The 27,682-nt window shown below is 40.6% G+C and overlaps 2 protein-coding genes across 5 annotated transcripts in view; both read right to left on the bottom strand.

Moving 5' to 3' along the window:
* Positions 1 to 6,888, bottom strand: part of pianp (PILR alpha associated neural protein) — a 61,430-nt gene extending 54,542 nt beyond the window's left edge. For 3 of the 4 annotated variants that reach the window (XM_079561381.1, XM_079561380.1, XM_079561379.1), the window contains exons 1-4: positions 6,613 to 6,886; positions 6,349 to 6,403; positions 4,175 to 4,596; positions 1,707 to 1,785 (exon numbers count right to left, since the gene is read on the bottom strand). In XM_079561381.1, coding sequence (XP_079417507.1) covers positions 1,707 to 1,785; positions 4,175 to 4,596; positions 6,349 to 6,359 — 512 coding nt within the window. In that variant the 5' untranslated portion in view covers positions 6,360 to 6,403; positions 6,613 to 6,886. Of the gene's footprint in view, positions 1 to 1,706; positions 1,786 to 4,174; positions 4,597 to 6,348; positions 6,404 to 6,612 lie in introns of all 4 variants that reach the window. The other variant, XM_079561378.1, reaches the window with a different exon arrangement.
* A 2,868-nt stretch (positions 6,889 to 9,756) lies between these two features.
* Positions 9,757 to 27,505, bottom strand: LOC306966545 (uncharacterized protein). The gene is made up of 13 exons (XM_079561341.1): positions 27,190 to 27,505; positions 25,148 to 25,266; positions 23,329 to 23,573; positions 20,962 to 21,085; positions 20,649 to 20,770; positions 15,892 to 15,978; positions 15,618 to 15,707; positions 12,379 to 12,467; positions 11,319 to 11,541; positions 11,118 to 11,240; positions 10,871 to 11,036; positions 10,417 to 10,499; positions 9,757 to 10,334 (listed from the first exon to the last, which is right to left on the bottom strand). Exons 1-13 carry the CDS (start codon positions 27,277 to 27,279, stop codon positions 10,237 to 10,239), a joined length of 1,659 nt encoding a protein of 552 aa, XP_079417467.1. The 5' UTR covers positions 27,280 to 27,505; the 3' UTR covers positions 9,757 to 10,236.
* Positions 27,506 to 27,682: the final 177 nt, after the last annotated feature.

Genomic DNA, 27,682 nt, shown 5'->3' with positions numbered 1-27,682 from the left:
GATGTCCCCGTACCTCCCACCACACCCTAATGATTATAGCCAACATTTAATCACTGGAGGCCTAATGGCGCTATCTGACACATCTGTGCCAACTGCGACTTTCCACAAGACAAGTGTTGTTCATAAAGCCATTAGCGAACAATTACAGAGCACACTTAAGGGGCTAATACGTGTACCTGCTGGGCTATCAAGGACACTATGTCTGCCTATAATGCCCAGCGCACAGCTTTTTTTCCGTCAATGTGTGCCATACTTAAGCTTTGGCCGAGCGAGTGAAAGCTACACCACGGAACATGACAGGAACGGGCTCCTAATGATCACCAAGACACAACGCTGTCTTTGCAGTGGGTTATCAAAAGAAAGCATTTGGAGGAGGATCTTAATGGGCTACCTGTGCACAAGGCAGGCTGTTCACAGTAAATGCACATGTTTTGTTAGGTTTCACCAACAAAAACACCTGTGATAAGTCGACATTTTACTTAGATCAGCAGAAGCTCTTTCTCGCTCTTCTAATCAAATATCAGACAAGTTAAGCACACTAAGCTGGACGTCTATTTAAAGTGGCACTATAGAACAAACTCTGGCCACATTTGCAGTTTGAAATTACCGCCAAAGTGGGTCAGCTGGCTATACACATAAATTGTCACACCGTGCAGCCGAGTAGCTGAAATCTCCACGATGCGTTAAGTGCTAATGACACAAACACCTTTGTGAATGAAACTAGCACTTTCTCCTTCACTGTGTGGGATCTTGAAATGAACCGCTCATTAGATCACCGTGTGCTCATGACATGAGCTTGTTAATTTAAGTGGAGAACGAGGGAAAATGTTCGCCGCTAAAATCTGATGTTTAGTAAATTGATTTGTGTAAAATGTCCAATGTTCATTTGCACCAACAAGTCAACACTGCACCATTTATCTGCACAGCCTAAAAACGGCTTTGTTTTCGTGTAGTAGAGATTTTATCTTGACTTCTCCAGTCCCATGTAAACTAATAGGAGAAAAGGGGTGGGCACAATTCATGGCGGCGCCCACGCAAACTTCCGGAATAAGGTGAATAATCCGGAAAATACAGACTATAAGAAAAAACATCCAGTGGGAACTGCAGATAATCCTCTAAAATCATCAGATATTTCTCCTTTGAAAAAAATCTGTTTGGTCTTTAGTTGCCCTTTAAATGGGCTAGATGCAAGTTTGCCATTTTGTACTCACTACTGCCATCTCAGGTCATATGTGTAACTGCACCTTCTATACTGAGCATATGCATGACGGCACTTCGGACCCGAATTAACACCTTTTTGAGTGACAGTGCAGGATTTTAGAGGCAGTTGTGGTGAACAAGTCTGGGCTCATTCTACGCATTAGGACATGGCTGGAACATGTAGGGGGAGGAAAATACATAATTTTAACATTTTTAAACTCTGTATAGTCTCTTTAAACTCTGCCCGCCCCTGAAAGGTGTGGTCTGGACTGCCATAGCTCCTCCTATTTCTTAATCCCTCCCCTCAGGAGTTTCAATAGGCCTCTAGCTTGTGCATTTAACCAGTCTGACAAGTGAAACATCTCCAAATAAATCCATCCAGCCCAGTCGATGATGTTTAAATCCCTACTACTACGATGAACAACTCCTGGACGACTGACATCCCCGCACAAAGACACTGGAACCAAAAGCAGGTAGAAGGCAGCAGATAGACATTTTGTTCTTACCAGAGTTTGGCTGTTATGATGACCGCTGTGAGGATGAGCAGCGAGGAGATGGTCACGGTCACATAGAACTGAGGGTCCACTGCAACAGACACACAAACGCGCACTTACAAATCTGACTGTGGCTGTGTATAATTGTGTCCACAACAAAGAGGTAAAATCAATGAAGGCAGCAGAACATTAAATTGGATGCACAACACGCTCTGGCCTCCAACTAAATCCGATGACGTCTTCCCCAGCAGTATCTCGCCGTTTGACAGTCGCCCATTTCTCCCAGTGAGTGATGAGCACTTTATTAGGCATCCCCCGACATAGACACAGGCGGCTGGGCACAGACAGTGGGGAGTCAGGCTCCTCAAGAGCTGACAGCTAATTCCCCCGACGACTCGTGCCATGTGCTTGTATTCTCAGGGGTATTTTTATTTAGAAATACTGAGAAATTTGCATCTGCTATTGTGATTGGACGTTCGTGACCAAATCGGATCCCGCGAGCGACACTTTAGCACGAGCGGTTCGAACTGATTTCGTGAAAAGAGCTGGAACTTTTTTTTTTTCTTTCTGTCTATTTATTCATGCAGTTTCACCTAGATGCACACTTAACAAACACAAGAAACTGCATAATAGCAGAGCAGGCAACCAAGGTGAAAGCTTTTTGCTCTGAAAATTATGTGCATACCATTAGATGCTTCATTTATGACGGAGATTGAATCCATCATACAGGGCTGCACAATATGAGAAAAAAAAATCCATTAAATTTAAACAGAAATTGAAAGCATTTTATCTCCCATCAAAGTAAATCATGAAATTCACTTACTATTTGTTTTGGGCTGTTTGCAAAACAAATGTATGAATCCCAGTCAAGAAGACCTCAGTAACTTTGCTATATATCACCCAATCTAACAACAATAATTTGCAGATATATTGAGCAGCCCTGATCCACTATGTAACTGAATAGCTACAAACTTAACAAATTATTGGCAAAATCCCCACTCTTATTAAAACTCCATGAATATAATCAACTTCTCATTTAAATGTCTCAATATCAGAACATATTTATTTTAAGATATTCAGTCTCAGTCTACCAACCAACAAATACTCAACATTCACAGCACCAAAACGATCTGGCACGACAGTTGTAGCCTGTTTTCTTTCAATGTGGCACAAAGTCGGGCTGGGCAATAAACCGAAATCACAATCTCTGCTAAAGTCAATCTCAATAATCGTCATGAGACTTTAAAATCGACAGACATTTCTTTGGCAGAAACAGATCCTAGTTTTGGAAATTTGGACGAGAGAATGGACGATTTTTGTGTAAAATGAAACTGGAGGAAAGTGTTTGTTTTTGTTAGAGCTGAGGTTTGTATAAAAGGTTTGTCTAAATTCATGAATTAATCCGGTTTACTCTGTAATTTTGCCGGATTTTTATGGAGAATCAAAACTACACATTTTTGAAAACTTTATTAAAGGGACTAGATGCAAGTTGGTCATTTTATACTCACTACTGCCACCTCAGGTCTTTTGCGTAACTGCAGTCTCTATATTAAACTTCGGGCACTTCAGACCCGAATTAAAACAATTTTGAGTGACAGTGCAGGATTTTAGAGGCAGTTGTGATGAACAGGTCTGAGCTCATTTTACACATTAGGACATGGCTGGAACATGTAGGGGGAGGAAATACATAACTCCATATAGCCCCTTCAAATAAGCAATCAGAAAACACAATGTTTCCTTTTGCTCTGGTATATATAATATAATATAATATATAATATAATATAAATGATATTCATTTATATGGGGAGTAAAAAACTCCCCATGTAAAAGATATATTACGAAATTTAGCAGAAAATAACATTTGGTTGTTCTAATCAAAAAAGTCAATGAACCCCTTGTCATATGTTTCATGGAGTTACCATAGCGACGACCACAACTCCCCATTTACTCTAATGGAAAAATAGAATAATTGCACAATTTTACAAAATGACAAGGGCAAATGGAAACATAGTTTTTCTCATTGCTTATACCATAAGGTTTCCAAAAATATATAGTTTTCATACAACCAAATCCCACAATGGTGGAATGTGTTATTTCATTATGAAAAAATCTAATCAAATTGAATATCGAGATCGAACAATATGAGAAAAGATATTGTCCAGACCAAGACAAAGTTTCATTGTCATTCACACAATTATGTCAAAGGGTAAAGTCAAGTCTCACTATGACTTTAGGTTATTTCAGTAAAAAAGTGCCAGTGTCAGGGTTTAGACCCCACATAATATGGTTTATCAGGTCGGTTTCTTAAAAATATTCAGTATGAAAATGTAATTTTAAACAGGTCCCAAAGGTTCCCAGTAAAGTGTTTTATTCCCCATGTAAAGCGTCTTTGAGTGTCCAAAAAAGCGCTATACAAGTTTTATGTATTACTTTTTATTATTATTATTAAAGAGTCATAAAATCCTAATGTTGTTTCCCACCTTCCTCCGGCTCCGTCTCCTCCGCCTCTGTTCCCTCAGCCTCCACTCCCTCCTGGGTCTTGGGCTGGAGGAGTGTTCCCCCTGGTGGGTGCGCGCTGCCGGCCGAGCCCTGAGGCCAGTCCTGGACGGTGGTGCTGCCCCCCGCCTCATGGTGCTGTCCGCGGGGGTGGTGCGCGTGAGACAGTGGCTCCGTTTCCTGGCTTGACACGAGGTGGTAGGTCTCCTCTTCCAGCGGCTGCGTGGGGCCCCACACCACTGCCCACAGCGGGGTGGGGGTGCCCTGCGCGGTGACGGACAGCTGCTCCTCTGCCTCCCTGTCGTCACGGTTACAGGTGGAGGGCGGTGGCAGCAGCAGGAGAGTGGCCAAGAGGAGCGAGGAGAGCCAGCGGAGGGCGGTCAGGCGTGCGACAGGAGAGATGGAGCTGGGAAAGGGCAGAAGTACCACAGAAGTTTGACATTAACGGGAGTCAACAAGCCAAATGCAAGCGGAAAGATAAGTTGGCAAGTGCTAACCCAACCTAAGACATGCACAAATCAAACCCTTTTTGTATAACACAAAGGGCTGCACCAATAATACAGATTTACGGAACACGGAAACCAGAAATGACACTGACATCAATGAGTGAAACAGAAAAACAACAGGCCATTTATCCAGGTGGGTACTCTGGAATATGATTGGCCGAGAGGAGCTGTAATGGGCTCAGGGACAGGTAGAGTTCAGTTCTATTCAATATATATGGCCAAAATTGATCAAATATAAGAATGAGGCAAAAAGCAAACAAACGTCGGCAGACAGAGTTAAAGGTGTTAGATGCAAGTTTGTCATTTTATACTCATTACTGCCACCTCAGGCCTTATGTGTAACTGCAGCTTCTATATTAAGCTCGGACCCGAATGAACAACTTTTTGAGTGACAGTGCAGGATTTTAGAGGCAGTTGTGGTGAACAGGTCTGGGCTCATTCTACACATTAGGACATTGCTGGAACGTGTAGGAAAATACATAATTTTAACATTTTTAAACTCTGTAAAGTCCCATTAAAGTGCATATGACACCCTAGACACATTTTTTGCTAAAACATAGTTAATACAATTATATTTAAGATTTTGCTAAAGATTGTACCCAACTTTCTTTAGTTTGGCCATTTTTTGTGAAGTTTATATTTTCACTTCCTTATTGGACATCGACTTCCTTAAACTGTTGCCGTACCAACCATGTTAAGTCAATGGGAAATGCGTGGGGGGGAAATTAGTCAAACTTCTATGAAATGTTCCCTTTTTCTAAACTAAACAAATCTAAATTTCCTAGAAAATATATTTTTTCTGTAGAGACAGAACAATGACATTGCTCAAATATACTGCTCAAGGCTGGACGATATGGCAAAATCAAGATTTTTCTATTTGATTTGATTTTTCATGTAGCTGATTCATGAACTTAGACATGTCTTTTATACCAACTTAAGCTCAAACAATAACACACACAAATCATCCATTCTCTCGTCCAAACTCCCAAACTATAGGTGTTTTAAGGAGAACATGTCTGTAAACCTGACAATTATGAAGTCCCATGACGATTATTGAGATTGACTAAAGTAGGGATAACATTTCAGAGTCCAGAATATTGAAACTTAAGTGTTCGATTTTCATTTCAAATTTAGTCATGGGTCAGTCCTTATGCCTCACAGGGGGGGAGGAAAGGCACACCCATGTCTGACAGATTGCCCAAACAATTCGAGAGTTTTCCATTGAAGTAAAGGTTTTCCAAGTAGTCAGGCTGGGCTGGGTTGTTTTTTTTAAATTTGAGAACAAATCACTACAGATGACAACTTGAGAGTCTTTGATACAATACAGGAACAATTAAGCGAAGCCCTCATCTCACTCTAAATACCCACGTTGGACAGCCACATTACATAACTGAAGATTTTCAATACAATGGAAAAACAATTACCACATGCAGCACATTCAAAACTAATGAGTTCTTGGCTTGTGAAAACTCTAATTGGTTAGTTTGGAAAGAACTAACCACAGTTGACAGTTGAGCACGCAAAAAAAAAAAATCCCCGGTGCAAGTATAGTGTCCAGTGCAGCCGTGCCCACTCTCATTCCCATGCCAGTCATCAGTCACAGTGACATTTGTGCATCTGCTCCTTTCACCCCCACGATCCATCTTTCTTACCATCTCTCCATCGCTTCTATGTTCACTTAGACCCCGCTCCTCCGATCATCGCTCTCTGGAAGACAAAACAGAAGGGGGGCGAGAGGAGGAAAAAGTGAGAGAAAAAGAAAGAACGGACAGGGGTGAGGAGGCGAGACAAACACGAGAAGATGTGTTACCTTGTAGAGACAGTAGCATGCTCTCTCCCATGGGTGTTCAAATTTAAAACAAAAAAAAGTGCAGAAACACATGCAAAAGGGGAAAAGAAAAGCAGTCTTCACTCACCATGCGCACACCTGAAAGCACATTTATCACTATTAGAGCCGTCATGCAAAGACAGAAGCAATACTCTCCGCGGTACTTTCAAGAGCGACAACTTCCCGATCCACAACTAAAATGCCACAGAAATGTCACTGACGGCTATACGGGAAATTAGAGCGAGGGACCCAGCAAAGCGCACGCTCGCACCGCCTCGACACATATCAGTTATTATGAAGCCTACACCTCTGGCAATGGAAAGAGGGAAAGAGAAGGGAGATGGAGAGAAAGGGGGGATATAGCGAATAAGTGAGGGAGGAGAGAGAGAGAGAGAGAAAAAAAAAGCTTTGGTTGCCGTAGCGACTGAGACATGTAGAGTCTGCCGGGGAGAGAGAGGGAAAGAGAGAGAGAGATGGAGAGAGCAATAGAGGACAAGAGATGGCAGCAAAGAGATTGAAATGCTAATTATGTTTTTTTTAAATGGTCCAATTAAACGGACACAGAGGAAGAGCAATTAATTCTGACAAGGGGAAATACAAATGATACAGAGCACAGAGCATTAATGAGTTTATTTTAAGGCAGTAGTAACAAAGAAGGCGAAGAGCGAAAACAACTTTATTTAATTTCCAAAAATGCAAGGACATCTCCCGAAGACACAGAAAGGTGGGGAGTGAAGATAGGAATAAATAGCGGACCTAATTTAATTTACACGCGCTTCGCAGGCTGGCTGCTTGGGCTCCGAGTGCGGATTGAAAAGCTGCGCGCTGTGGAGAATAAACGGCTTATCGGTCATAGATGAGGTAAAATAGTGATGGACACGTTGGGGCTGCGGCGGTGGCTCAGCGGTAGAGCGTGCGCCCCCTGGTCTAAAGGTCGACAGTTCCGTCCCAATGCCCTCGGTAAACGACAAAGCCTTATCGAGAGCGGTATCATTGTTTTCAAACTGTGTAAAACTAAACCGTGCTCGCGGTTCCAAAGACACGTTCTGAGTTCTCCAGGGACCTGTCATTTCAGTCTGTAGCGCCCAGACTGTGGGTCGTCTGGCTCTGTGGCCGACTCTTTGGAATCCTTTAACAAGCAGTTCAAGACATTTTTATTTCGGAAAGCTATTTGTTGAATGGGTTTCTGACGTGATATTTATTTCAAAGGCATTCGCTTTAACTTGCTCTCTGTAAAACTCATTGTGATTTATTCATGAACTTTGCTACCTATTTCTACAACTAAATCTAAAAGTGAAAGTAGGGTGTGAGTGAGTGGTTGGTGGTGGACGGAGGGGCCGATGGTGACTAGTTGCCTCACTTCTTTCAATCTACCCCAGGGCAGCTATGGCTACAATAGTAATTTACCACCACCAAGTATGGAGTGAATGAATAATGCAATGCAAAGTGTCTTTGAGTCCAGAAATTCTTCTCCTTCTCCTTCTTCTTCTCCTCCTTCTCCTTCTGCTCCTTCTCCTCCTTCTCCTTCTACTCCTTCTCCTCCTTCTTCTTCTTCTCCTCCTTCTCCTCCTTCTCCTCCTTCTTCTCCTCCTCCTCCTTCTCCTCCTTCTCCTCCTCCTCCTCCTCCTCCTCCTCCTCCTCCTCCTCCTCCTCCTCCTCCTCCTCCTCCTCCTCCTCCTCCTCCTCCTCCTCCTCCTCCTCCTCCTCCTCCTTTACAAGAAGGTCCCAGGTTCGATTCCCACCTGGAGCCTTTCTGTGTGGAGTTAACCTGTTCTCCCCCAGTCTGTTCAGGTTTCCCACCGAAAAACATGTACAATAGGCCAGGATGAATGGTGTGTGTGCGTGAATGAATGATGGTTGTCAGAGGGGCCGTTGGCGCAGTTGCGTCAGCGCTTCTGTCAGTCTTCCCCAGGGGAAACTGAAGCTATGGAGTGAATGTACAATTCCCTGTATGTCTGTAAATGCACTATACAAATAAAGTCCTTTCCTGAACTTTCCTATAAGAGAAATCAAGGCTAAATTAAATAATATTTCACACATTAAATAACTAGAGTTTCTCCGAGTTAGTTGTTTGCTTAATATACATAATGAGCCATGTGCTATAGATTTTGGCATATTTTAAAGTGACACATTAGACACAATTTTGCTAAAACATTGTTAACACGATTATATGTAAGATTTTGCTAAAGACTGTACCAGCTTTCTTTTGTTTGACCATTTTTGTGATGTTTATAGATTCACTTCCTTATTGGACACCGACAAGAAGTGACATAGTAGAAGGTAAACAATTTTAAACTGTTGCCGTGCCAACCATGTTAAGTCAATGGGAAATGAGTCAAGTTGATATGAAATATTACCTTCATCTGTCACTTCCTGTCAGCAGCTTAAAAAAATCAAATAAAAAGAACATTTCTTCTTTCTTGGCTAGATGCAAGTTGGCCATTTTATGCTCACTACTGCCACCCCAGGTCTTATGCGTAACTACAGCTTCTATATTAAGCTTGTGCATGATGGCACTTCTGACCCGAAGTAACAACTTTTTGAGTGACAGTGCAAGACTTTAGAGGCAGTGAAAAGGTCTGAGCTCATTCTACACATTAGGACACTGCTGGAAACATATAGGGGGAGGAAAATACATAATTTTAACATTTTTAAACTCCGTATACTCCCTTTAAAATTGCTGCTTCATTGAAATAAAATGATTGATGATGATGATCATATTTTCAAAAGCATTAAAACATGTCATTACCTTTGTTATTGTTTTTATTCACTTGCTGTTGTATCGGACTATTACTCGATGTTCGATACTCTGAACCCAACAAATATCAATATCGGGTCAGATGGGAAAACTGGTATCAGAGCACTAATAAATATAATAAAATCCAAGCATATATTATATTGCAGACATTGTTATTGTTTAGAAACACCTGATAAAAGTGAGCGGCTCACCTCTCCTATGACCTGACTTGGGACTTTACTGGGAGAGGGACGTCTCCAGCTCGTCTCCATGGAGATGTGACTAAACACTGCCAAATATAAGATTAAAAGTTAGGTCTTAGGTTTAACCACCAACCAAGCTGATCAATAAGAGCATGTTTTGTTTGTTTATGCTGGACACATTATCATCAAAAAATGTCACGCAGTTACTTTCAGGCTGCAAAGGAAATGATAATAAACATTGATAACAGTGATTTTATACCTGATGGTTTTGAAGAGTGCGTATCAGTGAAAACGCGGATGGAAAGTGTCATCTCGTGTGTTCATAATAACGTCCAAATAGTTAGGGACAGAGTGTTTCTCGATCTCGCACACACACAGTTGCACATCGATTGCTTCAGCTCTAAAGGGACTGAGAGACGCAGGCTGGCTCATAATCAGAAGTCACATTTATTGTCAAAATAATTATATGTACAGGACATGACGAACACGCACAGACACCCATCTCACATGGGTCGTTTCTGCCCGAGTGTTTGAGCCACACTTGCGTACCAATTCAGCAGCCAATAGTGCAAAATATAGTGTGGCTTTAAGCAGAAATTAAAATTACACCTCAGAGTCAAATTCATTATCAGAAATGTATGTAAGATGTCTCTCTCTCACACACACACACACACACACACACACTTTAACAGATCCAATACTGACAGGCTTTGACAGCGCTCCCCCCCCTCCCCTCCTGCTGCTGTCCCTCAGACTTGCCCAGAGAGACCAGTCACTGAAGCAGACATCGTGACCAAAGGCTGGAACCGCTCTCCTCCGAGTCTTCAAACCCACTGTCTTTTTCCTCGCAGTTATCCTCGTCCTCGTCATCTGCGTTTGAGCGAAAGTGAGAGTTAGTCAAAACAGCTCACAGACAAAGACCGGTGGATAATTGCAGCGTGCGTTTCTGTACCGTCCGTCTCGTCCTCGTCGGTGCCGCCCTCCGACTCCAGCAGAGAATCCAAGCCACGGTTTCTCCTCACGGTCACGTCACCTCTGCAAAAGAGACGCAAATATGATGCAAAATGTTCCTTTTAAAGCCATTCTGAGGAACGTTCTGTGCTGAAATTGCATCATATAGAGTTCAAGAAAGTGGGAAAACTGCCCTCTCCTGCCCACTTCACATGTTTTTGACCAGAACTAATCCAGCAAACATTGAAAGGGCTTTTTTTTTTTTACAAGTGACAAGTGGTTTAGACAGATAGGAAGAGCATAGTATACCTGCTCTTTAAAATCTTTTATCTACTTCAAAAGCTCAAGTATAATCGTCTTTATTATGAACCAAGCTAAATATGCAAATTTGAGGCATACTCGGACACATTTGGAGCAGACTTTTAGGTGGAGGGTTTGGCAGGTGTTGTACGCACTTTTGCTTTGCAGAACTGGGCAGCTGCTCCCAGACGACAAGGTCCCGACCTCCGGTGACCCAGCGGTGGTCCCCGCTGCCTGTGGTCCATGAGGCCAAGCAGAGCACCCTGGGAGCATCGGGCCACGTCAGAGAGGCCAGATAACGGCACTGTGGCAGGGAGAACACTGGGAGCAAATGCACAAAAGGTCAACATAGTTATTTTCATTGTCCACATCATAGGCCGCAGACTGAAGCAACACACTCACAGTTTAGTGTGCTCTCTCCTGTCGCCAGATCATAGCAGGAGCCAATTAGGAGGCCTCCTGTCTGGTGGACACAATCTGTTACCCCGGCGATGCTGCTGTGATTGGTCAGCTTGGACATCACTCCTGCGGTAATGAGACAGATGTTAGTTTCATGTATTATGGAAATGAATTCTGGCACATCTGTCTGATTTCAGAGCTCACCTGTTCTCCAGTGCAGGACCTTGAGCCAGGCCTGTCCGTAGCCCAGGTAGACGGTGTCTCCACGGGGGCTCAGGGTCAGTCTGCCCCCCGACCCGGCGCTGCAGCCTGTGAGCCGGCCGCTCCAGTCGTGCAGCAGCCTTAGGGGGTCCCGCTCGGAGCAGCGGTTCTCCCACACACACACGCCGCCCTCGGCCGAGCCACTGAACACCAGCGGACCCTGAGACTGAGGGCACACACCGTTGTCATGGAGATCAGTCTTTATGAGTGTAATTGTGTTTGTGCGTTTGCACCGAGTGGTGCCAAATGAAAGCTTGTGTAGATGCAGACGAAGGGTGAAACTGTTTCAAAAACACTCTGCAATGCTCCTTTTTGTGTTGTTTTTAAGAAAGAGGCGACAATGAAATGCTTTTATGCCACTAAATCAACCAGAATGAGCAACTCTGAGAAGGTTTTTGCCTCAATTTGTCTCTACATTATGCAGCACTCAAACGATCCTCTATAAAAATAAAAATGAATAAATAGAAAATACAGGTTGTATCTTACAATTCATAAAGTCATAAAAAAGTACATTTTTGGCTTATGTGAGAGACATACAGATCGTACTGAAACAGGAAGAACGATTTGACTGAGTTACGTTGTATTTCAATCTACAGACATTTTTGTTTGACAGGACATGCACTACAAACATGGATCACACTGTATAATAAGGAATACAATATCAATAAAGCGCTAACATAAACACAAGTTAATAATAGACTAATAATGAACTAACTAAGGAGTTAATATTATAAGTTGATTACACCTTTATAACAGGCCTGTTTCTAAAGCATTGGTTCATTATTAGTTTATGATTAACTCGGGTTTGGCATTAATGAATGAACATTTCAAGAATCACATGCACTTCAGAACACGTTGGTAAAGGTCTGCACTACAGGGTAAGCAGGTTATACGAGTTCCCATGGAGACAAGGCATTTATGTCGCTTAAATAGCCCCCATAGTTTGGTTTGATAATTGCAATCGTTCAGCGCTTTGTCCCAGAAGATGAAATGGCGCGCTCACCTGTACGGAGGTGACAGTGTCTTCATGAGCGTTGATTGATTGGCAGTTTTCAAACGTGCTCCAGCTCCAGGTCTGAACCTTGCCCCCGTCTGAGGAGACAGAGTGTGGGGTTAACGTGAGCGGACAGGCGTCTGGCAGTAATTACAGCTGACGCACCTGAGCCTGACTGCTTCAACGAGCCTCAACGCTGTGAATTGAGTTGATAGACCTGTTCCACACTCTACTCCGACTTGTGACTTTCAGCACACCCTCAACAACGGCCAGGAACCAATCAGTTTTTTGTTTTTTATATAGTGATGCTAGTACTTAAATAATATATAGTTAACAATACCGGCGCCTGATCAAAACTTTTATATATTCATAGATACTGTAGCTTTCAGATGACGTCATTTGAGGGCAGAGCTCATTAGACACACAGCTTTCACCAAGCTCACTACTCACATTAGACACAAGATGTTTAATTGTTTTTTACTGAATGTTATCTTAATGAGCCCACTCAGAAATATAGCCCAACCGGTGCCGGAAGTAAAAATGAAGCCTAGCCGTTAATTCAACCTGGGAGACTAATTTCAGCATCACCTGCGTACAGCTAATGATCGCTTCCGAGAGGGCCACACCTCCACCTCAGCCATCAGCGCAAAGAGCCGCACCTCCGTAGCAGCCAATACTCGCCATCTGTCCTGCTTTAAGCCTCCTTTGCGGGTCTCCTATACCACCACCAGTGTCCAGGCTCTGGGGATGACATCCCTAACTCCAAGCTGTTCATCCATACTGACTTTCACACATACATCGATGTCTACCGCCAGGGTCTGACCTCCAAAATCAATATGCATGTCAATAAATCTTCCTAAACGCTGCTTTTGTCTGTTTGAGTCTATCCAGGTGGAAATCCCATTCAAAATAGCCATAGACCTACCATACCAAGGGTTTAAAAGAAAAATAGCAGCTAATCAGCTATGTGCTCTGCCGTGGTTAGTGGACATAAAAGACACCATTTCAAGAAAAAAAATCTAAACCGAAACGTTATAAAAAGGATTTCATTGTATGTTCAAATATTTGGTATTTTCTCTCTACCAAATACTTGAAAATATTTTTCAGGGTTTGGATAAATCTCAAATATTAAATAAGATAAGATAAGAAAATCCTTTACTGATCTCACAATGGAGAAATTCACTTGTTAAATCAGTTCTCAAGAGGCAGGAATGAATGCAAAGAAATTATTGTTAGAGCAGACTGTAAAACATGTCAGCATGGCAAATTCTTTCAGTCTTTCAGTCTTAGTGCAGGTAGAGTGACATTGATCTACAATTGTACCATTTAGAAAACAGATTTTAATTTACTCCATTAAAGAAGCCTTTTCAATAAACATGCACACAGAGAATAAATGACATTGACTTCACAATCTAGCATTGGCAAACTGTACTGTAGCGTGTGTTCGTCATTTGGAGAAACTCACTTTAAAAAGAGAGAGAAAATGTTAGCCTTAACTGCAATGTAGAGGGTATGCAGCTGATGTCACAACACAGAAAGAGCCTGGAACAAGCACTCAAATAGGCATCAATTCTGCATTGTTATTACAGGTGCACGTCATATAATTAGAATATCATGAAAAAGTGCATTTACTTCTGTTATGCAACTTAAAATGTGAAGGTCATATACGATAGACTCATTACATGCAAAGTGAGATATGTAGCCTTTATTTGTTGATTATTATGGCTCAGCTTGTAAAAACCACACATTATAGAAAATCAGAATATTTTAACAATGGACTGTAAGCCATAATCATCAAAATTATAACAAACAAAGGGTTGACATGTGTCACTTTGCATGTAATGAGTCTAAATCATATATTACTGTCACATTTTAAGTTGAATAACAGAATATTATTTCTAAAGACCTTCCTTTGGAACCTTCCTTTATAATTTTAGGTTTGTATCCCAAGCAATCGAGAAATTGTTAATTGATATTTGTTTGTTACAAGCTAAAATGTTGATTGCACTGCACTGGAAGAGCAAAAGAAGACCAAGTATTGGGTTAAACAGATGTGGGCTACTCTTCCTTTGGAACACATTACATACTTGCTAAAAGGAAAAAAGGACTTGTGTGAAAGTATTTGGAGACCTTTCATGCTTTTTGCAGAAAGCACAGACTTAACATTTTATTGTGCTGTGTGAATGTAAGCAGCGTATCTATGTATCTATGTATCTATGTATTTGTTTGTATACTTTATTGTCCCCGTAGGGAAATTTGTCCTCTGCATTTAACCCATCCTTCGATGCCGCTGGGGCAACCCGTATCTATGTATCTATGTATCTATGTATCTATGTATCTATGTATCTATGTATCTATGTATCTATCTATCTATCTATCTATCTATCTATCTATCTATCTATCTATCTATCTATCTATCTATCTATCTATCTATCTATCTATCTATCTATCTATCTATCTATCTATCTATCTGTCTATCTATCTATCTATCTATCTATCTATCTATCTATCTATCTTAACAGAAGATCAAGAGGAGAATGATGCTTTTGAATAACTATACAGTCAATGATCTGCTCTGGGAGATGGTTGGTCTCTGTTACCTTGTGTCAAAGGGCATTATCAATATTACATATGGTAGCATTGTATTTTGTGTCTGAGAGGATGTTCTGTTGAATGTCATTTCAAAATCTAAAAACACAAATAAACATAATGTTGGAAAAAAATGCACTTTTTCATGATATTCTAATTATACGACGAGCACCTGTATTTGTTCACAAGCAGTGTAAACAGCTAGCTAATGCCGAGTTGAGAATTTAAAGTAATTTATTCACTATTAATGCGCGTGTATTGAAATGCTTCGCAAATCGCAGGGATAAAAAATGGTACAAGTCCATTACACCGAAATGATGTAAAAAACAAACGCTTTGTCTAATGTGAGTAAACAGTGCTTGAGACAGTCTGTGCCTCAAGTCAGCTCTATTCTCCAATGATGTAACCACTATGCTGCATTAATCATAATAGCACCATAAAATATTCAATAAAAGACGGTCATTTATTGTGAAGCTCTGCCACCAGGTAATACGGCTCCATTTATAACAGGCTTTCTGAGCTGCATGTAAATCTGGGACTACAATTGGGCGTCGGGCCTTTCTCACTCCTCAGCACTGATCAACAGCTGGATAATGCGTTTGATAATGCATATTCTATAAGATAAATTCCAGATAAAGGTTCAATATGAAAAAAAGCACCTGATCCAGTGACGATGTAGCCGGCTTCCTCTGGCACGAAGCAAAGGGCAGTCACAGCGTTAAAAGTGTAAATAGACTTAACACACTGGCCTGAGGGTAAAAGAAGGAAAGTCATTTTATTGACCGGTTACTCGGGGATGCACTGGTAAACATGTTTATAATTCAGATTTATATGTGTAATTATTATGCCCACAATATACACAGCCTCGGGGCACTGTCTACCTCAGGAGATAAAAGAGCATTTTCCTGTTAATGCGAATGCGGTTACACATACCAATGCTGAGGGCCCAGATCTTCACGTTGCAATCTGCCGAGCCACTTAAAATAAACCTCTCCTTGTCGGACAGAGACAGGTCCCAGGCTGACAGAAGGGAAACATTAAAAGGAAGGAGGAGATAAAAAAAAAAAGATGAGAAACAACATTGAGAACAGAGTGATTAAGCAGAATACAAAAACAAGACTGTAAGGGTGAGTCATATACATTATTTCACTTTCATGACTTCTCCACTGGCTTTAAGATGATTTAGCTGGAAATAACACAAAGAATCTGGCGCTTAAGGCGAGCAATTTTAGAGAGATGTTGTAATTTACCTAAGAATAGCTTGGTATCGGAACAAGTCAAATTATCTAGGTCAGAGTTGCTCGATTTGTGAGCATCGTGACCCACCATTATCCAATAAGCCCAACCCGAAGAGAAATATTGAAACGTTTTTGCAGTTTGAGCCTGATATATTGTTTCATCAAAATGCGGAACTTTTACATCAGAGGTTTCTTGATTCACACATTGAATCATCTAAATCAGGGGTAGGCAAGTTTTGTTGGCGGAGGGACGATTTTCTTTATTGTAAAGAGACCGATGGCCGAAGCTGCTGATTATTAGTCCAAAGTAAAGCACAACACTGGAAACATGACTATCTTAAATTAGATAAATGACTTAAAATTGCTTGAATTAAAGTTCTTCAATGTTGAATTTGAGTCGGTTTGAAGCTAGCGCCAATGGAACAAGAATAAAACCAACTTGAAATCAGACAAATAATAGCTTTTCACTTGAAATGACACAAAATTATCTGAATTAAGAGAATAACTACTACTAAAGGTTTTATCTCGTCTAAGACCAGACCAAATCTACTCAAACCTTAGATTTAACTTGTTAGTTCAAGTAGATTTATGTCATGTCTTCCTTAAAAGGATTATTCTTTTTCCTGTGCACTTCTTTCAAATGCCAGTGTTGTACATAATATATGACCTAATTGGGTGTATTGACAGTATTTCTACCTTTTTTCTCCAATTAAACTCTAATAATGTTAAAAGTACTCTTTAATTTGTGTAATAATGTTTCTCAAAATCATCTTGAGGGCCAGAGGAGCAGTGCTGGAGGGACGGACTTGGCCCCCGGGCCTGACGGTGCCTACCCCTGATCTAAATTCTGTTGTTCTTTTATTCTTTGTATTTCAGCAACTGCTATTTTTATTCTCACTGCTTTGGCCAATTAGATTTACTTGTATTTTAATATAGCGAGTACAGTAAAGTAGGCATGTCGTGGTACATCTTTTTTAAGTCTGGAATATTGTAGTGTTTTTGTTGAATTTGATGTGGTTTTAAATGTCAAAAAAAGAAATCACTAAAAGAAACTTTAGAACGAAGTGTGGCTAGTAACATTTGAAAAGGACAGTGAGTTACCAGAGCGCAAAATAAACGAAATGCCAAGCCATGCTGCCGCCAAAACAATTCAGCAGAGCCTCCAAAAACCCTCCACATATTTTTCTCTTTCAGAAACCCGTTATTTGTTCTTTATTTAAGCAGGTCAATCAATTGAGAACAAATTTACAATAACAGTGTGTTTGTGAGGGTGAACGCAGGAACAACAGCAAATAGTCAATAGAGTTCGGGAAATTCCACAGTTACCATGGAGATCCGCCATCTTTGCAGCTGTTACATTACATTTCCATTGACTAACATCAACTAAAAACAGTATAAAAAGTGGGGGGGAAAAGCCTTACTTTTTTAATGTGAACAATAACTTCAATATTTTATTTCTAAAATTTCCATTAGTTTACAATTGCTGCTAATCCCATAATGCTTAGCGACATGACATGACATTCCCAAACTCTATTGGCTTTGTGCACAAAATGTTGTATTGTAACATGATGCTAACTTCCTGTCTGTGTTTTTGTCCTATAGTTAGCCAGATCTCAAAATGAATAAATATTTAAACGGTATGTGGCAGAAAACAGGCAAGTGTTGGATAATCACTTACAACATATTTAAAACTGTACACTGGATGAAAATACTTCAACGGAGGAGACTTCTATGATTATATCTGTAGCAGTTTTAGCCTTGAAGCTAAAGGCTAATGTTGTGTCGACGCTAACAAATGTTAAAAAAGCTCCACAATCTGAACATAATTTTATGAAACACACTCGGCTTGACATTAATTCAAGTTTTCTTCTGTTTATGTTAATATTATAGTTTTTTTTTTAAGTTTTTTTTTTAAAATGTTGACAGGAAGTAGTCTTTAACTGACACTGGCCAACAGGAAGTTAGCCAAAAACATTCCGCGCACAAAGCCTATACCATGGAAATAATAGAAATGCCTTTAGCTAACTGAGCCAGTTCCTACAAATGCATACATGTTGTTAGCCGTCAAATCTCAGACTTTAAATTGAACGTTCTATCCCCATACAAATGAACAGGGAAGACAGGCGCAATACTAACGTACGGCGAGATACGTTTTGTCCTTTTCATAGCTTTTAACCCTCGTGTCGCCTTCGCGGGTCTTTTTGACCCGCTGTCATGTTCCGGGCATTTGGATGCAAGGTGACACAAGGGGGCGCCCTTCCAACAAATGTGAGTTGACTTTCTTCAGAGTGAGACTTCAGGTCAGACACCATGAGTGACAGTAACATGACGCTAAATACAGTGAGCTCTTTGTTTGCAGTAAAAAGTCAGAGGCCTCATTGCTCTTCAGTCACAGACGGAGAAGTGAAGAAGGAAGTCATGGAGCTTCTGCTTTAGATAGAACTTCAGACTTCTGCTGCATGTAGGCGTCATATTACATCATATCAAAAGTTGTAATCTGTAAAGCACTATGTGATACCTTTTGGTATGAAAAGCGCTTTATAAATAAAGTTTGATTGTTTGATCATATCCTGAAACTCAAATCTGTAGTAAAAACATAATATATGGAAAATAATTACAATTACAAAAATGCTGTATCTAATTTTAAATTTACTCTCATTCTAAAAAAGAAAACCCAAACAAACCCTAACCATGTGTATCTGCTGTAGGTCATGTTTGTCCCAGTTCCTCTGAGTCGTGGTGCAGCAGGACTGATGTGGACAGATTTTACAGAAGAAGCTCATGAGGTTCATTTCTTCAACAGTTACTATAGTAACTATTTTCTCCAAAGGAAAAGTAGATCTACCACAGTCCTGTCCACATCTGTCACGGTCCACCATGACCCACCATGACTCAGAGGAACTGGGACAAACATGACTCTACAGCAGATACAAATGGTTAGGGTTTGTTTTTGTTGTTGTTGTTTTTTTAATTTTTTTTAGAATGAGAGTAAATAAAAAAATTTTTTTGATTAGATACATGATTTTCAAATATTTATCTTTTTGTAACTGTAATAATTATTTCCATATATTTTGTTTTTACTACAGATTTGAGTTTCAGAATATGATAAATCAATCTTTATTTATAAAGCCCTTCACATACCGAAAGGTATCACAAAGTGCTTTACAGATTACAACATTTGATATGATATGACTCTTACATGCAGCTGAAGTCTGAAGTTCTGTCTAAAGCAGAAGCTCCATGACTTCCTTCTTCACTTCTCAGTCTGTGACTGAAGAGCAATGAGGCCTCAGCCTTTTTACTGGAAACAAAGAGCTCACTGTATTTAGCCTCATGTTACTGTCACTCATGGTGTCGGACCGAAAGTCTCACTCTGAAGAAAGTCAACTCACATTTACACTGAGAAGGTTGGAAGGCGCCCCCTTGTGTCACCTTGTATCCAAATGCCCGGAACATGACAGCGGGTCAAAAAGATCCGCGAAGGCGACACGAGGGTTAAATCATTTCTGTGGTTTCTTTATAACAGCATTTTCTAAGATGATGTTTTATATCCACTGGATGTGATTACGACTCCAAAACAGGCATAAACTCAATTGAATTTGCGTTAGCATTTAGCTCAGAGGACACTTGCAGACGCTAATTTATAAATCCGTTAATGATTTCTAACTAGCTGAAAACATGTGGACCGTTCATAATTTGTGATGTTTGATGGCTAATGCTAATGGCTATAGGAGAAATACATTGAGCAGGCTAACAGACTCTGAAAAGTTGCCCCTAGACGGCAACACGTCATACAAGGGGGCGTGGCTTGGACAATTTTTCACTCTTTGTAGCAGTTTGCTGGCGGACTATAAACATATTTATCACACAACAATAAAGTCAAGCCAAAATCGGGTCCATATGGATGTTTTTTCACAGCAAATTGTTCAGGAGAAGCGAAAAAACGGCACTCCTTTGCATCGCTTTGCTAACGTTAGCATACTTCCTGGTTAGCATGGGACAATTTTTACGTATAGAGTTCGGGAATGTGACGTCATATCTCTAAGCATTATGGGATTGTAAACTAATGGAGATTTTAAAAGTGAAAATACTGGAGCTATTGTTCACAATAAAACACTTGGATACCACAGTGCGTTCTCACTCAGGAGTTGTTCCACGGCTTTTTTCTCCACTTTTTATACTGTTTTTAGCTAGCTATGTTAGTCAATGGAAATGTATGCTAACAGCTTCAAAGATGGCGGATCTCCATGGTAGCTGTGGAATTTCCCGAACTCTATTAATATGCTGTAGAACCATTCTGCTTCTCTCTGTCGCTATATTTTTATTTAGTAGAAAAATATATTCATTATTCAGCATCTGCTAAAGCAATGGTGTAGAAATTTGTGCATTCATTAACATACACTTTAAGTATTTTTCGTAAGTGTAAGCAAGCATGTAATATAGATGTCTCACCCAGTCGTTTGCAGTACTCAGGAGGGGGGGCACACAGACAGCTGACCCCCCCAGTGTGACCTCCGAGGTTCTTCTGCTCCGTCGCCGTGGGAACATGCCACACCTTTACTGTTGTATCCCGGCTGAAAGAAGTAGAAGATTCAGATTAGATGGAGGAAGTTTGTCATCATTAAGTAAAAATAAATCTTGGCTCTTGGAACCAAACCAGTGAAATAACTCCACGTCCGACTGAGAGAGGAATCAGGAGCAGGCTAAGTGACAAATGAGGCGAAATGTTCACTTTCCACATCCATTACGCAAATGAGAGCTTTACCTTCCCGAAATTACCAGGTTGTCAACGGCAACCACACAGGTGATTATGTCATTGTGACCCTCCAGCAGCCTGAGGCGAAACTTTGCCTTTTCCCATGATGCTTTGAGCGATGTAAATTCGGCGTCTGTAAAGGGAAATGATTTGTGCAATTAGTAATGTTGACTCATCAGCACTCAGCCTTGTTAATCTACACAGTTGTTCAATATGGATTAGTCTGCCACTGTGAAGCGCCGAGCTAATTTAGCTGCAAGGATGCAAAACAGAGGTCCTGTCTTCAGGGAGTCAAACAGCGCCTGTTAGTTTTAACGCTGGCAGCAACAGGAGCTTGTTAGGACTCCTCCGGGCATACATGAATAATCTGATTTTAAATGCTAATAGCAAATCAGGGCATTCATTGAAACGGCCTTGAATTTTTAAACTTTCTACTAATAGTGTTAGCGACTTCATCCACCAGCAGAGGCGAGTAGTACTCAGTTACATTTCCTCAAGTAGACGCACTTGAGTAACTTTATTAAGTACTTCTTAGAGGAATTTTATCATAAGGTACGTTTTACTACTAGTTGAGTAACATTATAATGAGGTATAATAAGAACAGGGCTGCACGAGATCAGAAAAGAATGCAATACCCTATGTATGTCTTGAATATTGTGATTAATATTTTTTTTATTTTCCCTTTTCAAGTGCGTTACATGAATTTGAAATAGAAAGCTAAGGAAACTGCAGACATTTTATTCCACTCATCCTCTTGAGCAAAAAAAAAAAGTTACTTGTTCCACAGTGAGTAAATCTTTAATGTCTTAACCTTAACCAAGCCCATTTTATCCAGTTTGGCTTTACCCAACTGTAAATGTTTCTTACAGCCTACAGTGCTTGATCTGGAAGCTAAGACTAAGTTTTTGTTGTTCTCTTTTGGCTTTTTGTTGCGCTTTCATCACATGTTTGTTGCTTTTTTTATCGCTTTTGTTGTCATGTTACTGTCGGTTCACTTTCATTCACATTTTTGTCACTAGAAACAATGTGATGTCTTAACTCAAGCTTCTCAATATATCGCTCAATATCACAGAATCACCCAGATCTTCTTCACAGCCTATGTCAAAAAAACGCATGGTACCTTAAATGTGCAAAAGATCAAATAAATTCATGATTTTGTTCCATTTTAGCCTGATCCTGATTTAGTCACTTTTAAGTCTTAATTCTAGTTTCAAATTCATGTCACACAATATTCAAGTATTGCATTTTTTCTGATCTTGTGCCGCTCTGATCACATTATTACAAGCACATAATAAGTAAACTTCTCCTTTAAACCGTCATACTGCAGACTACACTACTGTTATATCCTATAATATGTAGAAATTACATTATTAGTAAAAATTATATTAACACATTGAGTTTTTGGTATTTAGCTGTTGAGTGCCAACAATCCAGACCATTTTTCATGATATTTGTAGCACCACAGCGTACCCTGTGTTATAGCTATGGCTCATTTGAAAGGTGAGACTCTAAGCTCTCCGTAGGTGATTGAGCTGATTGACTGTTTAATTCTACGTGCCTCGGTTCCTGAGAAATCCAAGCTAAGCAGGGGCCAGTTTTGATTAAAATCACCGATTTTTTTTCTAGAAACGGAGATAACAGGGGTTTATCCAACACTTTCCTTTCTGATTAACTCCTCTCTCCAACTCGATCCTCTCTGGACGGACACTAACGTTGTGGGAAGAGGCAAATGCCTAACTATCTCGTTTCAGCTGCAGATCGATCGCTTTGTATCGCGTGTGCATTTAAACAGCCTGGTTCTCGGATTGAAGACTTCCCCCAGATGTTTCTCAGGCGTCCTTGGACCGATTTTGACCATTTAAAAACTCAGAAGTTTCAATCTGTTCCTGGGAAGCCGCTCTGCTTTGTCAAACACTCTCGGGAGAGCGAGAGAGAAGTGTCGAGTTTACAGCTGTTCGCTACGCAACACCAGACTGGCCCCCTCAGACTAGTTTCTCTCAATCTTTAATAAAGTGAGGTGATAAAGATGGGATTCAACATTTGTGGATTTTCAGCATTTAGAATTTCAAATAGTGACAAACTTAACTTCTGAGATTTTGAGATCTTCTTGAATGAGCACCCAACAAACAGCTACTGCACCTTGAGATTGAATGATGTTTGGTAGTTTTGAGAGATAATTCATTCACTCTAGGTCATTTGTGGTGACAGATGAGACGTTGAACTTGCCAAATTTTGTTTTGTGCAATCTGGCCCAGTATTGACAGGTATCAATCATACACCAGGCAAAACCTCTGTAATACGACGGTTAAGAAGCAGATTCTACCTTCACCTTAATAATCTCTCCATCTACTGTGAATCAAACATATCAGCCTTCACCTTCCTGATGCCCTTCTTGCGTTTGGTGAGCGTTTGAAGAGCTCGTAGAGGCGTCCCGGCCCCGATCTGAGACTTTGGCCAACTCTGTGTGTGGCTGCTGAGCACTGGTTCCCTCGGCCCCTCCTGTCTTCTTCTGCCTGCCACTGTGAGCTGTGGGCCTTTCTTTTGCTGTGGTCTGTGCCGCTTCCTTCAGAATCTTGGAGGCAGGAGGCATTTGAGATGGAGGTGCCCCGGGGCCATCCACCCTGCAAAAGAAATAAAATATTCAGGCAAGCATTTCAAAGCAAAACTGCACATAGTGGATATTAGAAAAAAACTTGACTAACATTAACTGTTTGCCCCTGAGTTTAATATTATATGAAAAATTGAATGAACACGTCATGATTGGTTTTGGTATTTCTTTTTTTTACACAAGCTACAAATTTCAAGAGATTTACAGAGAAGTTCTTACAGAGTCAAGCAAAAAGATCTGAACACATGACTCACAACAGCACTATACAGCGACACTATACACTAATAGAACTTAAAGCTGCCCTCAGCTAAACTCCTAGATTTTTTTTTGTCAGTAGTGAAACCAAAGAGAGAAGGGAAATATCAATAATCGTGTGTGCAACATATATTTATCAGCAGAATAAATAAGAAGCAAAGTAAACATTTTGAGACATATCTGTTTGCTAAACTGCAACTTTCATGCAAGTCTGTGTTTTTAGGCATTTATCTCCCACAACCCTCGAACACCTCATACACTACTCAATGGGGATTTTCTTTTTCTTTATGATAGCTGGCAGTATATCAATCAATCAGGGTTAGGGTTTAAATGACGGTTATCTCATTCCTCGGATAGTTTTATTCCCCAACTATCCAGGGGGGGGGAAAGAAATAACTTAAAGGGACAATACAGAGTTTAAAAATATTAAAGTGAAGTATTTTCCTCCACCTACATGTTCCAGCCATGTCCTAATGTGTAGAATGAGCCCAGACCTTTTCACCATAACTGCCTCTAAAATCCTGCACTGTCACTCAAAAAGTTGTTACTTCAGGTCTGAAGTGCCGTCCTGCACGAGTTTAATATAGAAGCTGCAGTTACGCATAAGCCCTAAGGTGGCAGTAGTGAGTATAAAATGGCTAACTTGCATCTAGTCCTTTTAAACAAACGACATGGACATTTCACAAGGAATTCATCTGCGTCAGAACAGGGAGGCGGAGGAGGTGTTTGTCTCTGCTACTGGGGTCAAAGTTAATTCGCCGTTTTGAAGGTGGTAAATCTGGGGCCGACAAAATGGAAGAGCTGAGGGCGGCTTTAAAATAATATCACTTATTATACATTCTTTTTAAATTCAATCACAGTCATGATGATTAGGGAAAGTCACACACAAGGGCCCGAAACGCCAACCTTCCAATTCCCAGGAAAATGTTTACATCAGGGCTAGGAAAACTCGCTAGGTGGCAGAACGATTTATCTTTTTTACATTTTTCATCAAAGCAAAAGAGCCAGGGAGCCAAACTACGCAATATTGGGCAAGCACCACTTCTACAAATAGCAGTGTTGATTATCATGAAGAATAACAGAGGAATCTCGGTACTCTCCTTCAGGGAATCTTGATGGAATAGACCACACTGGTAGTGTTTCAGGAGTAAGCTGCTTTAACTTGTTCTCTGTTGTGTGCAATAAAATCATTTTGGGGGCGCTGAGGATCTATGCTTAAGGATTTGGATAGACACACAAAAAAGATCAAAGGGCTCAAAGTGAATGTTGTTGCTTTTGAAGAATTATGTTCATGTCTGCCTCCCTCTTGGCACCTCTCCCTCACTTCCTTACACTTGTCTTTTCATCTTTTCCTTTTTCCCGTCTCCGTCGCTCCCCGGAGTTCGCTGCGGGCCAGAGAGCTGCAGCTGAAGCTCAGCCAATCTGGAACGCAGCTCCGCCTTCCTGGAGATCTGAGCGGGGAAGAAGATGCGCGATTAACAAGCAGCCGACTTAATCCATGACTTGTTTATTTGCGACCAACATGTTCAGCCGCTTTTCATTTATTCAGATGGAAATGTCATGCGCTGTAGTTCAGGCTCACAGTCATTAAAAAACATGAATCGCAGTAGCAATAAAGAAAACAAATTTTGATTTAATTAGTTTTCTTTCAATAAATGACACTATTATTTCGGCAACTCATATTGACTCATTTTGTTGAAAATGTGCCGTTTCCATGAGATCAATCACAGTTATTAGACCTCTTCAAACATGTTCTGATACTAATTTGATTTAGTTGCGGCTGGTGGTCTTTCAAACAGGGGAGGCTTATATTTTCTATTCATTATCATGGACCTGCATTAAACCTGTACAAACATTGTACCTGCATGTTTGCACACAGCCGTGTGTGTGCTAACAGGATTTATTTAGTAAGTAAGTAAAGTTTATTTCTTAAGCGCTTTTCACGGACTTTAGACTCATAGTAAATACCAAAAACAACCAGCCAATCACTATTCAACGAGAAGGCATCACAACACACCCTCCTTCGAAGCCGGGTCTCTTATTAAGCCAATCAGATCCTGCATTTTCCCAATAGAGCTTCACAGAGCTTCAATGGGATTTCCCATAGAGCTTCAAAGCAGCTTTTAAGTGACAGGGAGACCATATTGAAGACCACACTGGAACAGCTGATGAACAAAAGAGTGGTGAGGAGTTGGGGTGGAATGAGGGGGAAACTAAATTATTTAATTTTGTTGTAAAGCTGTATTCATAAATATAATAAAAAAATAAAGATGAGCGGGTCCCATTCAGCCCCATTAATTGAAAAAAGGTTCCCAAGTCCTGTGTGAACCTTAATGGCCGCTCTGTCTCTTCCTAGGCAGCTTGTTCCTTAAAAGAGCAAAAAGGCGGGAAGCCCTGCACTCACAGGGCGGGCAGAGCCTCCACAGAGGTCCAGAGCTTGATTGACAGGCTCTGGAGCCACTCAATGTACTGAAAATGTACTTCCAAATCTCGGGCTGATAAAAAACAAACAGCGTGGTTAAAAATATTTCACCTACCCCAGCGTGGTCCCACGGGTCATAGGGATTTTTAGAAAAAGAAAAACTCTTTGGAGCCAGGCTTTTAAGCCGTTCTAGGGACGTCTGAAGTCCCATTAGAATCAATGCTCCCAAGTGTCTCTTGGAGTCACCCCTGGCCACCAGGGGATGGTGTTACAGCAATGTCAGCTCCCCGCCATAAGGACCATACAGAAGCATGTTCCTCGCCCATTGGTTGTATTAGGAACAGATAACACAAGATAAATCTTCCCTCTGTACCTTTTTGTTCATGTATGGAAGAAAAAAAAAGTGTAATGACATGACATGACATGACATGAACAAATGACCTTCTCATGAAATGGAGCACATTCTTGCAGACTTTTACTAACTTTTTTATAAAATGTAGTTTTAAGGAAAGTTCAGCTTATAGTCGATGAGGGCTAGATGACTCATACTCAGAAAAATCACAATTCATTCTTCCAAATCATGCATACACAGACTAAAGAGGCATTTTACTACCACCACCAGTATTAGAGAACCATATTCGAAGACAACATAATAAAGCCTATTCTTTCTGGTACTTTCGTGTAGATTTGTGTAATTGTCATCTTTGTGCTTCTCCCATCATCACATCTACCAAACAACACGGCGACTTGAACAGTTACTCTTACACGGATAGTTACAACAATGCTACAAATATGAGCACGTTCATGCAATCCTGTCGATCTAATTTTGTGTGAATCCCATGTGAGTGAAGTGCAATATCTACAAAGCCTAATCAAATGCAGGCAAAAAACAAACAAAGCATAACATATTATAACAAAGAGAAGAAATTGAAGGATCGGAGTGTTTTTGTACCTTGAATCTCTCCTCGGGGGTAAGACTGATTTTTATTTCCAAATTCTCAATCTGCCTCAACTTTTTCTGCAGTTTTCTGACCTCCCCCATTGAAACTTTCTGCTTGATTTTAATAACCAACCAGTTGCCTACCTAAATGCTGTGATTTGTAGGCTAAATAAAGCAACACAGCCTCAAACTGTAGCTTCTTTAACTCCGTGCGACTTCTCCGAAACATCAAAGGCGCGAATTTTCACAAACAAAACATTAGAATAGAAAGAAAATCTGATTATAAAGCTGCAGGGCTGTTTTGTTGTGGAAATGTTCGGGGGGAGACGTGTCGCCGGATGTTGACGGATTATAAACGTGTTCTTATGCCCACAGCGCCCTCTGGTGGATATCAGAAGTGTTACATCATTGTCCACACAAAGAACTAAAAATATCAAAGACAAAAAAAAAAACAGTTTGCTGCTTTTAAATGCTTTTTTTTCTTTTCATTTATACATTTTGATGC

The sequence above is a fragment of the Gobius niger genome, assembly GCF_951799975.1.
Source record: "Gobius niger genome assembly, chromosome: 8".
Taxonomy (NCBI): Eukaryota; Metazoa; Chordata; class Actinopteri; order Gobiiformes; family Gobiidae; genus Gobius; species Gobius niger.
Note: the sequence above shows the minus strand (reverse complement) of the source record. Positions and strands in the feature narration are given on the sequence as shown.

Coding starts and splice junctions, on each gene's coding strand:
- LOC306966545 (XM_079561341.1), bottom strand. CDS start 27,279: ATGGGGGAGGTCAGAAAACTGCAGAAAAAGTTGAGGCAGATTGAGAAT. Junction 15,979..20,648: donor TGAGTACTGCAAACGACTGG/GTGAGACATCTA, acceptor CCCTTCTGTCAG/CCTGGGACCTGTCTCTGTCC. Junction 10,500..10,870: donor CCCAGTTCTGCAAAGCAAAA/GTGCGTACAACA, acceptor TCTCTTTTGCAG/AGGTGACGTGACCGTGAGGA.